Below are 16,339 nucleotides of genomic sequence, written 5' to 3'. Positions count from 1 at the left end.
CTCCAAATCAAGATGAATATCCCTGTTATTAGGGACACTGGAGCTTTATATGCTTGTCTCTCTGATCTCTGGCATATCATTAAAATATGTCTCTTTTTTAAAAAAACTGAGAAATGTAATTAATCTTACATATTTTCCAATATGATGGTTAATAAATGTTTGATGTTGGGACAATGTTAAATCTGTATGTATGAAAAAAGTTGTTCATGAGCAAGAACCCATGCATTGACTTAGTAGAATAGGCTTTGCTTTGCTTCTGTTTTCAAATAAAGGGTTGTTGCACCTTCAGCATTATGATTGTGTTGAAAAAATTCCATTTTGTTAATAGGGAAGTAGGGTCTGAATTTTTCAAACTGTTGTTTCTACACTAGAAAAAAAATGTGTATTTGTTTCTAAAGTGTTGTATGCAGAAGGAGGAGGCAAGAGACCCAGACTCCTGTGCATTGCCCAAAGAGTTAAATATTGAAATGCCCTTAGGGAATTATAAAGCTTTATCACTTCTTTCAAATTATGGAGGTACCTTAGAAACCCTTCACTCTTTGAATAGTTCAGTATCCCCGTTACACTAATGTGAGTTTGGGAAAATTAATGCTATATTACACCGGTTTAACGGAGCATTAAAATAAATACCTTTAAGATACGGGATGTTGCAAAGGGGATGCTTAGATCCACTTCAGTCATAAATTGCAGCACAAAAATTTCACAAGCTTTTGATTAACTAGCTTGTAACACAGTTCAGATACAGCATTGAAAGAGTAGATTTTGTATTTCATTGGTATTCTGACATCCAGAGGGCTCTAGTAATGACCAGATGTGAAACAGTAGAAATGTTTGGGAGCAGTTAATACGTAACCGTAAAAGTGACCATGCGTATGTCTCTAGAATGTGGCGGTTGATCTTTTTTTCTCGCCTTCCTTCCTAAGGCTCTCTATGTGTATTCATATATTGCTAGAACAAAATCAAGCAGCAAAGAGGAATATTTTGATTGAGTCTTGCATCCTGCTCCGTTGGACCTTTGTTTGTAATTTTCCTAATGCTTAGATCACTTTTTGTTTGAACTAAGTGTGAAGACAAGGTCAAAAAAAAAAACAAACCCAAACTAAAAGTACTTCAGTTTTAAAATAATGGTGCTGTAGGGCATTCCTGTACTGGTCATTCTAATGCTTTCCCTGTTTTCAGGTGAGCGTCCATACCAGTGTCCTTACTGTGACAAAGCTTTCAGCAAGAATGATGGATTGAAGATGCATATTCGCACCCACACAAGGGTAAGACCTACACAAGGTTTAAGTGCAGCTTAGTTTTTATGGTTCCTTGAGGATTGTCCATGAATCATGTGACAAAAAGCAAATAGTTACTGTTTTTGTAGAGATTAGGCTATACCAACCAAGATATTTTATGCTTACTGAAATAAGGGGAAAAGATTTAAGTAATTATCTGTTAAATTCTAATTATGACTCTCTCTCTGTGTTCCAATTTTTTCTGTGCAAAATGACTTTAACTTCTATTTAACTAAAGGCAAAATAAAAGGCAATTGCAGATGTCTCCAAGATTACTTCTGAACCTTGAGTCTCAGCACAAAGGTTCCCACTTTTCCTTAAAAAGCCTAGTTGTGTGTGTATATTTACTAGAGGACAAATGCTAGATTTTGGCCTCACTCAGCCTTTAAGGCCTTTGACACTGTCTCCCATAGTGTTCTCCCAGAGAAGCTAGCAGCTCATGGCATAGACAGGTGTATTCTGCTAGATTAAAACCTGGCTGGATGGCCAGGACCAGAGGGTTGGGGTGAATGAAGTTAAGTCCAGTTGGTGGCTGGTTACAACTGGTGTTCCCAAGGGCTCAGTTTTGGGATCAGTCTTGTTTGTTCTATATTCATGATCTGGATGAGGTGATTGAGTGCACCCTCAGTAAGTTTGTAGATGATACTAAGTTGGTTGGGAGAGTTCATCTGCCTGAGGATAGGAAGTCTCTGCAGTGGCACCTGCACAGACTGGATCAATGGGCCAAGGTCAAAAGTATGAGGCTCAGCCAGGCCAAGTGTTGGGTCCTACATTTCAGTCAAAACAACCTCAGGCAATGTTACAGATTTGGGGAAGAGGGGAGCCCCTGATGAGACTGCACTTCAAATACTGGGTTCAGTTTGGGGCCCTTAACTACAAGATGGACATTGAATTTCTGAAGCATGTCCAAAGAGCAACAAAGGTGTTGAAGGGTCTGGAACACAAGTTTTATGAGGAACAGCTGAGGGAACTGGAGTTGTTTAGTCTAAAGAGGAGGCTGAGGGGAAACCTTATTGTTCTCTATAGCTCCCTGAAAGGATGTTGTACTGAGGTGGGGGTTGGTCTCTTCTCCCATGCAACTGGTGATAGAATGAGAGGAAATAGACTCAAATGCACCAGGGAAAGTTCATATTGGGTATTAAAATAAATTTCTTTACTGAAAGAGTGGTCAGGCTCTGGAAAAGGCTGCCCAGGGAAGTGGTGGAGGTGGTCGAACAATGTGTGGATGTAGCACTTGAGGACCTGTTTTATTTGACTGGTGATGTTGGTCTTGATGATCTTGGAGGTCTTTTCCAGCCTTAATAATTCTATGATTCAGCCAGCAAAGCAATGAAAAGGTGTTTTCAAACAGACTGATGTGTATTCCCTTAGTAAAAGGAGGTCTCCAGGTGAAGTTAAGCTGGTCTAGTATTCCACATACTAAAGTACCTCTGCCTCCTCATCCACTGTGAGAAAAAAAAAGTTTGAAGTAAACTGTAGTTTTTACTAGTAACCCCATGGCAGCTCTTAGTGCTTACAGCCTTGAAGCTAAACCAAGGAAGTTCCTTATCTATTAGGAAAGAGAGGACGATTGTTAAGTTAGTAGTCTCTTTATGCAAATCTCTGCACAGAATAGCTTTCTAAATAAGTAAGGACAAGATCGAAGCTGTTTAGTTTTCTATCATTGTATGCAAGTCTTGAAGGCATTAACTGGAGGTCATAGATAGTTTTAGCTCATGTACCCCAAACTTCAGTTGTTTGTGCAGTGCTTCACGGTGGTTCACTGGTAGCAGGCTAGTCCCATATGCTTAGTTGTTTCTCCTTCTTTCCAGCTGTTTAATTACTGTAAGAAGTGCTATAAAATCTTTTCTTTTGTTACTGTACCCCACTGCTGTTTTTCATACAAGGGGAGAAATTTTGTTACCTTATGTTTGACATGCCTGTGAGTGGGAGGAGTGGTAAGCAAGATCAGCTCTGAAACAGTGCCAAGTTTAATTTTTTTCTGATTGTCTTACAATTTGAGTAAAAACAACCACCCCCTCAGCCTCTATCAAAATAAAAAAATCCCCCCCAAATAAGCTTTTAGATCCCATAGTGATGTATCTCTGTTGACTGTAGTGATTTGCACTTAATGATGATTTCTTCCCAAATATTTGCTTGTGAGTGAGGTTAGAGAACTTTACTTTTTTCTAAGCAATAAAGATTAAATTAACTGGTAACAGTTATTTAGCAGTGTTGCACATCCTGCAGTCTTAGAAAATGTAGTACCTGTGGAGGAAAGCTCTATATTTTTTTCTTGATAGTTGTATGTTTTTTTGATAATTGCATCAGTTCTGACTACTACACAGTTCAGATGAGAAATACTATGTTAACTATTAAAAAAAAAAGGTCATTTAAAATTAGAGATTTTTAGTTGCACCAAATGGAGAACTTAGTTGCTCTTCTGCTGAGTCTGCTTTGTAGTGATGTTTCTTCTTCTTAGCTATGCTCCAAAATATAATTATCACATTAGTAGAAAATTTGCTAAATTGTTTGGCTGCTTGATACTGCCTCTTCTGTGTCACTTCTTGCTTACATATATTCCCATACATCATCATATTTTGCTGCTTATGTGTAAGAAAAAAAAAGAAATATGAAATTTATAGGCTGGTATCAAAACAAATTGAGGTCATCAGGAGAGAGAGCTCCTGATATGTAGTTCAGCCCCAGGTACAGGCTAAACATAGGCAGGCTAATAGTCTAACTTAATCGCATATAGTAATAGTTGAATTTCCAGCTTTAAGCATTTCAGATCTTTAACCAAGAGCAATGTAAGCGGAACAGAAAATTCTGAGCTATTTAAGTCTTTTTTTTTTTTTTTTTTTTTTTTTTAAGTGAATGCACAGAGTCTCATGTGTGTGCACACACAGACCATGTGTGTGCTAAGGAGTAGTACAGTGCAGTAGTATGTCATGGTATATAAGGTGAGAGAGTTGGTGCTGAGGACTTGAATTTATCTTGTATATGTTTCAAGGATTTTACTGCAGGCTGTGTATAGTCTGGCCCTATGGAATGAATGCATAATAGCACTCCCTGAAATGCATTAAACTTCCTGCTTTAATTTTGTCCTAAAGCAATCTAGGTCATGCAGTCCAAAACATTTTGGAAGTGTGCACCAAAGCACAGCAGCAGGGGACATTTGGGAAGTGTGCTTCAAGAGCACACACCTGATATGAATGATACAAAATACACACCTGATAATTAAAGGAGGTGTATTCAAACTGCACTAGGTAGGAACTTTTCTAGTGAAGAGAGATTATACCTGCAAAGAAATAGCTTGAAACCTCTCAGCATGATACTAATTTACTTGTTCTGTGATCCTGGGCCATTTAAACAAGGACAAATGTAGAGATTAGGAAAAAAAATGTAATGTATTTGCCAATTTTTGTCACTTTTAAGAAAAAAAAAATCCAGGAAATTGTACTTCAGTAATTTGATGTGTTGACTTTTAAAAGATTGTAAGATTGTTACATAGTTCTTTTCTTACCCTGCCCTATATATAAATTTAATTTTGAAATTTATTCTTGCATGGAAAGTAATTATTCAAAGAATAAACAAAAAAGTCCAACTCCAGAAGTGTTTTTCCGTGTGTGTGTCAGCTTATGCCTGGTGATGTGGAAATAAACATAATCATAGCACCCTTGTAAATAAAGGGATAAAGGATCTATTCTGGTAAAATACCTTGGGGAAAAAAAAAAAAAAAGCCTGGTCTTTTTGCCAGAAAAATTGTGAAGTAGTTTAAAAGTTACAGTATGACACTCTCAAGGAAAATGTCATTTTAGTGATTAAATCTAGGTATATTTTACCAGTGGGATTAAATGCCAAACTTGATCCTGTGGATCAGGGAAGGCTGCTGGAAAAATCATTGTGGAAAGTTGATTAAGGTCTGGCAGCTGCAAAACTGAGTACAGCCTGGGTGGCCACAGGTGTCAGCTCGAACTCTGAAGTAAACAGAGAAGGTAAGCCAAAACCCCTACTGACAATGTCAAGAGAAGAAAATACCAACCACCTAAAATAAAATGTCTCTGGAGTACTGATTTGTTTCTGTGGAAGTAGATGTGTTTGGTTTATGGTTTGTTTTTTGGATAGTGTGTTTTTGTTTTGTCTTGTTTTTCCTTAAAAAGAAGAAATACAGCAGCCTAAGAAATATAAATGAAGAACTCACTGAAGTTCTTGATGAAATGAATTTACAAACCATATCAGCTTTGAGGAAATACATGCATACTTCTAGTCTTTACAGTGCAGTAAACTTGAGCTCTTTCCTAGGGCTTTATTCTCTACATAACATGTAGAGAAATTAATATATGTTACTGCAATGTAATTGCTAATGTTTGGAAATAACATCATTGATAGGTGCCCAGAGTTATGATCATGTCAAATTGATTATTTCACTACTTCTGAAAATGGTAGTTTTATTACAATTTGTTTCAGTTAAATACATGGCACTGATGGAAAACAGACTAGATGCCACTGCAAATTTTTTTCATCACTTGGCTTGAATATTTCTCATTTATACTTTGAAGGTATAACAGATGGAGGTAATTTTATAGCTTTTTAAAAAATGTGATTTCTGGTGATTGGAAGGCTGCTGGCTGTAATGCTCAACTTGTACATTTCTGAGGTAATATTTTAAAATTGGAGGAATTACAATGTGCTTTGCATGTGTAAGTGATATTTTAAGTGTGTCCAACTTTCCTATAATGTCATTGTTGGTACCTATTGAACTCTCGCAACTTTTAGACTTATTGCTGCTGTTTGTTGTGTGGGGTTTTTTTTGTTGTTGTTTTTTGGTTTTTGTTGTTGTTGTTGTTGTTGTTTTTTTGTTTTGTTCCATGTTTTAGAGCAGAAATGGTGATGCCAACCTAACAGTCTTTTCCATGTTACAAATGTTCCCTTTTCCAAATATTGTGCAAGAGAAATTTCATATAAGGGGGAAAAGGGGGAAGGAGAAAAGGAAAGAACAGAATATTTTGTTTTGAAGAACTTAGTCTTCAAGAGTGGTGTCTTACAACCAAAAAATTTGTCTTTTTCTCTGGAGGGAAACTTAGGCCCAAGTTTTGTTCTGGACAACACAACCAATTTCATTGAGAGTGACATTAATGTTAATGAAGGGCAGGTTAGCTTAATGGGGAGAGTGGGCTAGTGTGAATTAGAATTGTGTCTGCTGAAGTCACTGGAACACACATATCTAAGGTACCTAAAATTAGATCAAAGGCAGCTTTGGATGTGCTTCATGTACTACATATGTGAATTTGAATGCACATGCCAAGGAGATGGTTAGATACACCATTCTTAACATAGAGAATAATACAAATAGCCAAACATAACCTTGGGGAAAGTATTACAGCCCAGGTTTGTGACTTCATCTTCTCAGAGATCATAGTGACTCTCTCCAAAATGGAAAGCTGGAGTCCATTGATATGAAATCAATAAGATAATCATGAAGTTAACCCTTCAGTTACCTAAAGAACCTGATGATAAAAAGAGAGCAAGTACACCTGGTACAGTTTGCAGTAGTGAATGTTTTCATAAGGTTTTAAGATGTACACATCATACACTTTGCACTTTCTGTGGCTCAAGCTACACAGGGATGCTGTTTTCAGAGGACTCCTAGAAAATGTGGTTTAAGTTAACTGCAATGCAAAATCAATTAAGAGGGTGTTACAGAAACCTGCTTTTCATATGGCTTGCTTGTACCTTTCCTTAAAAATTACAGACCCTGTTCTGTGAACTCTTTAATTGGTCTTACAAGATTCCCTGTGACATGAAGTTTTTGGTCTAGATGATTTTATTTTAATATCAGCTCAGATCTTTTTTAGGTAATTTGTTATATTTTACTCTATATTGAAGATTTGTGGAAATTACAAGGTTCAAATAATGATTAAGAAACACAAAGATGGTAAATGTATAAGAAGAATCTTGAAAAAGAATCTTGAAAGCTCATTAGTGGCTTCCTTTTGGGCCAGTCAGTTTATAGGCAGCTGGGCACTGTGTACTCACCCTGTGTCTGTCGAATGTTTTTTCTTGCATCATACTGAAATGTACTTAGCTCAAGTTTTACTCATACCTGAAACTGAAATTGCTGGAGAGATGCTTTTTCCTGTGTACACTGTTTATGGTCTGGTTTTGGTGAGCTAGAGGATTCCTACCAGTAAAATTTGAGGTGTTTCTGTGTACGACACTGCCTTTTCTAGGAAATGTTATGAGAGGGTAGTACATCGCAGCTAAAGCAAAATGTATAACCAAGTCTTCATCCTAGCTGAAATCTCTGTACTTGCAAAGAGCTGCCCTAAAGACAGGGCAACACTGATAGAGTCCATTGTGTTACTTGTGTGACTAATGCCGAGTACCTGGCAGGATTTAGCAATATATGGAGACCTGATTTTCCACTACATAGTCTGAATAGGAATTAAATAACCAGATAAATTCTTCACTTTTTAGCTTCCACACCTAACCTTAGTTGTTCCTTCTCACTTATCCTTGGATCCCACATCATTTCTCAAGAGACCATGAATATCGCTGCATGTTATTTATTAATTCATGGAGTTAGCATTTTTATTGACTATTGATTTTCAGTCTTTGTTGTGAATTTAATGTTGTAAAAATTGTTTACATTGTTGCTTAAAATACCTATCTTTAGCACCTAAGCAATACAGAATTAGGAATCACAGAAAAAAGTAGCACGAGAGTGAAATCAACTGAATTGATTCAAAATAAACATGCCTCTAGAGCATAGAAATTTAAGTCAAGCAATGTGCAGATTAACTTTTACATTTCGTGAGTTTATTTAAATGTTGTTTTGCATAAAGTTCATTTGTAACTTCAGTGGAATAAAGCAGGAGTTATATGAAAGTTCCTATATACTAAGGAAAAACTTCGAAGAAGAAAATCTTTAAGTGGTTTTCCATACCTACCTGTAACTATTTATTTATTTGATGTCAGTGAGCTTGCAACTTTTAATATCGTGTGTTACAGTAGCTGCTAACCAATAGTTCTAATGAAAATACAGAAGGCTTGGTTGCCATCTGCACTTCTTTCGAGATTCTGCGATGAATATATGATTAACCTTCTGTCACCACTTTTCAAAATAAATTTTTTCTTTATCACAAGCTTTGTGCAAACTCACTTCCTCCCCTCACCTCATCCTTTGCTTGGAAATGTGCTAACAAAGTGGAGTTTTTTATGGGTGTCTTACTTGTCTTTATGCTTTGTGCTTTTGTGGAGGATAAAGGAAAGCGCGTTGGAATTTTATGTTCCTGTACCTTTCACGTTACAAAAACCAGACTCCCAAAATGGCTGGGTTTGAAAGGCTGGAACAGATAATTAATTCATAAGTGGGTGTTGAAGTGGAAACTGTCAGGCCACAGCTTTCCCAGCTTTCACTTAGTCATTTGAAAGTCATTTTGTGTTGTTTTCACTGACTGTAATCCCTTGGAGAGAATATAAAACTTGCACTATCCAGCATGGAATTCCACTTCTTTAATGACTCAGACTCTGTGTTGACTCACTTTCACTCACTATTGTCATTTCATACAGGAAAAACCGTACCAATGTTCTGAGTGTAACAAGGCCTTCAGTCAAAAGCGAGGCCTGGATGAGCACATGAGAACCCACACCGGAGAGAAGCCATTCCAGTGTGATGTGAGTGATCTCTTTGTCATCTTGACTTCAGTGCAGCAGCAGGACTTAATTGCAGTGATACTGTGCTGTGTCTGTTGGCTGCGTCCTAAAGTTACACTTCACATGGACTTTCATAACCTAGCTAATTAAAGACCATTCGGGGAATTGTATGTACTGTCTTCAGTTGCCAAGAGTTGAACACCTTTTATTTTATGGTTTTGGATCCCTTAGGAGTTATTTTCACCATACTAATGCCATTTGGATGTTACAAATTATAAATCCATCCTGCTTGGTTTCCTATTTAAATTGTATGGCACGTTAATAGTTGGACATAAGTTTATGCAAGAAAAGGTATTGAATTCAGTGCATGCAATCTGAATGCTTCTGATGATACTGAATGACACAGAAATTCAGAAATTTCTGTTGCTGTTTTGTAAATCTGGTCTGGTATTTTTAACATCTGCTAATAAGTTGAGGGTTTTTCTTTTGTTCAATGAAGAAACTGCAGATGCTGTGTATGCCTGTAGCACTGAAATGCAGTGTATCATATTGCAGTTCATAGATCATTGTCAAGTACCTTTCATTCAGCATACCCCATCCTGTACACAGCATATCTCCCAGCTTTTGGAAGGTAAGTGGGGAGGCAGACTGTGCAGCAAATGTTGGAAAAGATAATCTTTCAAAATAATCAAATGCCAGAATTCATGTTGTTACTCGAGAATTTAGGAGAAAGACATCAAAATAGGTGATGAAATTAGTATAGGTAGTTTGTGCTGTGATACTAATTCTTAATGAACTAGTCACAAGGGAACTGCCAGCTTTCAATTATATGGCTAGGTGGCTTAGTCTTAGCAGTTGTAAATTTGTTACTAAAATTAGATGCAAAATTAGAATAGCTAGTGGGCATGTGTCTTGTTAATTGATCTAACTTTTAGTAAACAATCTGGTGACATTTCATTCAGAATGCAATTTATTAATTTAAAAAAATCAGCTACAGTATTTTGCTGATGTCTGCGAGTCAGGAAATTTCTAGTCTTTTGAGACAAACTCATCCAGGCTCTAGACAGGATTTCTTTAATTACTTTAATTTCTTTAATTCCAAATCATTGTCAAAAACTTTTTCAGTTTTCAGATCCCTGCACTGTCTATAAGCTGCACATTTTATTATGTTTTCAAATTACTTTAATTGAAAATAGAAGCTGTGTGGGAACAAGATATGCTGCTTCAACTATTCCTTCTCTTTTCCTCATTAATTAGGTAGAACTTTATATTCCCAAATCATAATATTTCTAGAAACAACTATTATCTGAGTCTAGTCCTAGTTATTCTCTGAGAATTTTTAATGTACCTTCATTTACTTGAGATTTTTTTTTCCTATACTTTAAATTACTGTCACATTTCACCAAACTTATTCTTCAGCACTATTCTTTTACCAGCTGCACACTGCAGAGATTGCTGACTTTTCAGGGTTTGTACTTAAATAGCTTTTGCCTCTACTATTCATTCATACATTCTTCAGTTGCCCAAGTGCCTACCATGGTGTCTGCTGCTTAATGCACACCTGGTGAGTGTTGAAAATTTTGTTACTTTTTATATTCTAGTAGTTACTTCTTACTTCATCTAGACTCTCCTTCTACAGATATAGTGAATGTGAGAGCAGACCATTCCTTCACAGCTGTCTCACACATTGCATGTTACCAGATGTTTCAGGAAAAGCTACAGGAAAACTGGTAGTGGACAGTTGCAGAAAAATTTACCCATGGGAGACATTATTGTTGGCTCCTCAATACTAAAGATTGCTTTTTACTCATTAATTGGCAAAGTCTGCAAACCTAATGGCCAGACCTACTAAGAATCCTTCAAAGGCGAAAAACAAACTGTTTTTTCAATTATTAGCACTTTCATAAATGTAATCATACATGAAGCCATCCTGAAACAAAAAGTCTTCAGAGGAATTGAGGGGTTTGTTGTTTCCTACATGGAATTAGAAACAATAATAGAAAGTCCTCAGCTTCTTCTAAATAACCTATTAACTTTTGCTGTCTAGATATTCTTCATTTCTTATTACCATTATCACTTACTAACAGGGATAGAACTGTGCCATAGAGCTGAAAAAAGAAAACTGTTGGCTATTAAAACAAAAAAGTACTACTTTATGGGCTCAAGAACAGGCTTCGCTTCACTATGCACCCCTCCCCATCCAATATAAAATTACACGCAAATTTTTTTTAGGCTGTATTTTTGCTTTAAGTAGAATTTTCTTCAGAATCAGAAATAAAAGCCATGTCTTACCTTCCTCTCTCACTCTCCTCTCTCTCAGTTGTTTGCAACAGCCATTACAGTACAGGATTGGGCTACATGTAAAAGTGATCCTTGTACCCTGTTTGGTGAGGGTGCTATATTTTATTTGTGCAACTGTTCCTGTGTCTTACCATTCAGCAAAAGCATTTGCAAAACTTACTTGCAATGACTCAAAGCTCTTATGTGGGAAAGTGAAAATAACTGAAATATGGAAATAGAAAGTGTGGTTTTATCCTAGTATATTAGGTTTCTGTCCTCTCTAAGATCAACAGTCTTTTAGTGGAGGCTAACTAAAATTCAGTTGCCTCAGAGACAACATATTGTCCTGGTTTCTTTCCAGTACAGTATTTCTGTCCTGGTTTCTTTCCAGTGCAGTATTTCCCTCAATTCTCCCTTTAGTTGACCCTACACTTACTTTCAAATGTCAGTCTTTTCTATCCTCCTTACTCAATCAAAACTTTGATAATTTTGAAGAGATTGATTAGAGTTTCAAGTGCACATTATGAAGCATGGCTGTAAATCTAGAAAATGTCACTCTTTCTTAAAAAATTAAAATATGAAGCAAACTCTTAAACCTCCCCCCCCATTAACTTCTATGCATAAGCAGAGCATGAGATGTATGATCTTTTTAGTAATGATCCTCTGAATTCTGTGTTCTTTTGGAAGAAATTAGCAGAACATTCCAGAGACGAGCACATCATACTAGCTACATGAGCGTTGTAAATGATAAAATGTACTATAAGGCTGTGTTATAAACTGTTTACTTTCAAAATGAGGAGGCATGTTTGAGATACACAACATATAACTATCTTGTACGTGTGTATATCCTTGGCTGGTTTCTTGGCTTCCCAGAAATGTGTTGTGTTTACAAGTGTGTGATACTTTTAACAGATTGAGACTTGTGAGCACACATGACGGTAATGGTTAAATAAATGTTATGAGTTCACTTTGTATGCTCTGTGGAAGAGGAATGGCAAACAGTATCAAAACCTGACCAGTGGATGGTGTAAGTGACATTCACTGTTGCATAACAAAAGGGTGACTGTTGCTTCGATCTGAAACACATAATTGATTATACATTGAGAGGAAAAAGTTGGAGGGTTACAGTTGCTGCATAAAAGTCTTTGGTATTGCATCATGTCATAAATTCAAAAATGTTCCATTGCAACAGCACATGCGGTGGTCTTGTCTGGGGAAAAATTATTGTGGGGACAAAAATTGCCTCTGATTAGTGCCGATTTCATGATCATAGCATGATTTTGCCTTAATTGGCGTAAAATGCATACACTGCAGGTTAAGATTATCTACTTGGATAATCAGCATTTTCATTACTAGTTTGATACCAGTATGAATTTAAAACTTAATTATCCTAAAGAGGGATTGTGTTAGTTTCTGTTTCCTCTGTGTAGAAAACATTTATGAAACGAACCTGGGATGCTAAGATTGCAAGTTCATTCTTTTTCAGTTTTATGACTCTTGCCTGTTTTATTTGTCAGACAAGGAACATGCTTTCTATATTTTTTTTCCTGGAAAATTCATGCATACAGTGTGTACCTGGATGGAAGGTGAATGTGACAAAATAACTGCGTGATTTCAATTTACTTGTTGTCTTGCCTACAGATCTATCACTTTTCGTTCTAACTTCTCTTGACTGTACTTGTTCACAACCTTTCATTCTGACTTCAGTACCGAATTTTTTATAAGAAGTGATGGGTTTAGCATGGTGGAGTCTCTCATTCCTCTATCCATTTACTCAAATGGCAGAATGAACTGGACTGAGTGAAGGAAGGGAAGCAGCACACCAGATGATACAACAAAGGAACTGTGCATTCATTTGAGAGATGTCCTCTGTTTCTTAGCCAGGCAGAGGAATACTGGAACAATGAGGTCTATAATAATTATTAACCTTTCTTGCAGTCTTCCAGTCTTTGTATGCTCGTTCTTTTTTTTTTTTTTCTTGCTTCTTCCTCATTGTAACTAAGGAATTTGAACTCATTTTTAGGAAACCACAGATGTATTTTGGAGGTCAGGGAAGAGATACTTCATCTGAGGTCAAATTGACAGAGGCATGTGATGTTTTGTCGTTATGACAAAACAGCACAAGCTATTTGTGCTGCATCCTAGATAGAATAAAAGGTTTAAAAAAACCCAAACAACTCACAATGTAACTGGGGCACCTCAATGTATTGATACTTTGAAGACTCGTTCTCTCCCAATCCACTTCCCCAGTGCTTGCAGTTCCACTGTTAAAGTAAAACATGGAAAGATACCAGACAGTAATAGTAGTTACGATGCTCTGTGAAGGAGTTACTAATTCAAAGATCAGCTCATTCTTTAAGTGTTGCAGGTATGTGTGGCTGTGGCCTCAGCGATGTCACATAAAGAGCATTGTAACATATGTGCTTGAAAGCTGAAGACTTCTTTTGTTCTTGTCTTGTCTTCACTGCCTTAGGTTTGTGATCTGTCCTTCAGCCTGAAGAAAATGCTGATCCGACACAAGCTAACTCACAACCCCAATCGACCGATGGCAGAATGCCAGCTGTGCCACAAGAAGTTTACAAGAAATGACTACCTCAAAGTGCACATGGAAAACGTTCATGGGGAAACTGACAGCTAATTACGTCCTGTGTGAGAAGACAGAATCTTGTGTTCCAAAGTGCTCTATTTGTACACATACAAACTACAGACTTCTCACCTGACTAGTAAGCATAGTCAGGAGAAACAGTATTACTGTAGTGAAGTGTTGTTTTTTCCACTTTTTAAAATATGGTATTAGGATGAGAACCAAAGACAGACATTCACCTAAAGTAAAATGTAGCTTGAAAATAAAAAGTTGAAGATAAAAGAACTTTGGGAAAATCTTATCCTCATTAAAAACAAAATAAAACACAATCAAAAAACCAACCAAACCAAACAGACCCCCCACAAATACAAAACCCAAATAGCTTTAAGTTCACCTTCTTAATTAAATACTTAGAAACTTAGATATTGGTAGGATTACGTGGAAAACATTGCCATCTGGAACTGAACCCTTTGCTGTCTGCAACTGTATTTCTGTATCCATGCTACAAGACTCCATTAAAGTTCTTTAATTCTTAATCAATGCAGAATTTCTCATTCTGGTGATTGGCTGGTGATTACATCCAGGCATATTTTAGTCAGATTTCAATTCTGGATTTTTGTTGTAACATGGTGGTTTCTGGTTTAATTTTTGGCTTTCTCATTACTAGATGAAACTCATTAACTTGCAACAGGTTCTTGGGATGCCGAAACTGATGGGTACAGAAATGGTGGAAATCTGTTGCATTATGCACTTCTGTATGACCACTGAGGAGGAAGTATTGCTTCTGGCTACATGAATGAAGGTTGAAGTAAAAAACATTTAACAATTTGAGTACCTTAATTCATAGTTACCATTGCTATTGGCAAGGCAAGTGGAAATAATGACAGAGTGGCTTGAGCAGTTAATGTTGCCTAGTTAACATATATTTGATTTCCTGGTAAACAGCTGGTTTCCAGAATATTTCTTGTTGCTGAATCTGGTGCTCTGGATTTCTTCATTTCACATGAGTATCTATTTTACTTCTATTAAAGAGCACTGAGAAAATATTGCTTTACAACTAAGGTAACTATGAAATTGTTCAAGTTCTCAGACCGAGTTTTTTACTGCAGCAAAACTTTTTGAAAGGAGTTCCCAGAGGCCCTCTTGAACAACGGCTAGATAGCCAAGAAATTTTTATCTACACGGACAGTAAAACTAACTTCAAAGGGTGGTTGCATGTGAAATTCCTGAGTTATCAGCAGTTAATATTAAGACTGAACTGTAGTCAACTGTTTATATTAGTTTTGGACCTGTCAGTGTTTTTTTAAATTTAACCTGGATTGGGATGTCTTGCATCTAGTTTTCATGGGAAAAGAATCCAGCTTTTGTAAATGCAGCGGGGACTGCTATGCTGAAATGAACAGCATAATTCTTTATCTTACAGTAGACTCCTTACTCAAATCTGTTTATCATACGTTAGATTTTCTACTTGGAAGAGCAAAAAAGAAATAGCAATAGCAGTATTGCTAGTGATGGAAATAGCTAGAAATAGATGTTGATGTATTTAGTGGTTAACACTTCCATTTGGATCCCATTCTTCTGGCTGAATATCTGTATGTTATGTGTTGATTTTTTGAGACCTTACACTGGATCGCAATACTGATGTTTTCTGTAGCCATTACTTTTTTACAGAAAATAATCAGAAGACAGTTTGTGTTTACCTCAGAAGCTGAAGAAGGCCTGGTGCTAACAGGGGTAATTACAATTACAGGGTCTATATCAGATGGTCTTGTTTTTTTCTAGGAAACTTCCTATTTTGTTACGAGACTGTTTGTATTCAGGCCCTCTTCTTTTGGAAGCCTATAAGGCCTCCATTACAACAAACTCAGAAATTTGCAGGTGTCCTCATTTACAGGAAGTTGTACACTCAAGTTTACAGAGTCCCTTTCTTAACAAAACCAGGTCACTTGCTGCTAGCAATTCTAACATTTGTCAGGGACAAGCAGGAACTGTCACTGTTTTCAACATTACAGAAAACTTCTAAGTGATGCCCTCCCATTTATTTTGAAGGTCCTCAGCTCAAGTTACATATGACTTGCTCGTCTTGAATGATCAAAGTTTCTGCAGGCAAAAGGGTGATCTTCAGCTGTATCTGCAGAGTTGAAATTGGAATGCAGTGTCCCCTAACCTGATACGAATTGAAGAATAAACCATAGTAAAGAAACAGATATGTGGTCCAAACTGCAATGCAATTGTATGAACTACAGCAGTTACCCTGTTATAGATTCGTATGAAGAGGATCCTGGAGAAGACCTGTGTATGGAGAACCCAGTTTCATATCATGTTCTGTAATAGTGTGGAACCGGTGTCTTTGATGTTACACTGGTGTGTGACAGACAAGTGCAGTAGTACATATATGTGTTCTGTACTTTTTTCTTGTGTCATAGTCTGTATGGTGTTATTTTATACCCTCTATGGTCTTTTCATTAAATACAGAACTTATTTTCTTTTATTTTTAGTAGTTTTTCATATTATTTGTTTTGAGAGCAAAGTACATGGTTGATGTTTCATGAATTATAAT

General features: G+C 36.7%; 1 protein-coding gene across 2 annotated transcripts in view; it reads left to right on the top strand.

Moving 5' to 3' along the window:
* Nucleotides 1-14,305, top strand: part of PRDM5 (PR/SET domain 5) — a 61,289-nt gene extending 46,984 nt beyond the window's left edge. For both annotated transcript variants that reach the window (XM_008503258.2, XM_030450600.1), the window contains exons 14-16: nucleotides 1,180-1,265; nucleotides 8,832-8,936; nucleotides 13,669-14,305. In XM_008503258.2, the coding sequence (XP_008501480.1) occupies nucleotides 1,180-1,265; nucleotides 8,832-8,936; nucleotides 13,669-13,833 (356 nt within the window). In that variant the 3' untranslated portion in view covers nucleotides 13,834-14,305. The remainder of the gene's footprint in view (nucleotides 1-1,179; nucleotides 1,266-8,831; nucleotides 8,937-13,668) is intronic.
* The last annotated feature ends 2,034 nt before the right edge of the window (nucleotides 14,306-16,339 follow it).

Source organism: Calypte anna, chromosome 4B (assembly GCF_003957555.1).
Source record: "Calypte anna isolate BGI_N300 chromosome 4B, bCalAnn1_v1.p, whole genome shotgun sequence".
NCBI lineage: Eukaryota > Metazoa > Chordata > Aves > Apodiformes > Trochilidae > Calypte > Calypte anna.
This window is presented reverse-complemented; position numbering and strand designations above follow the sequence as displayed.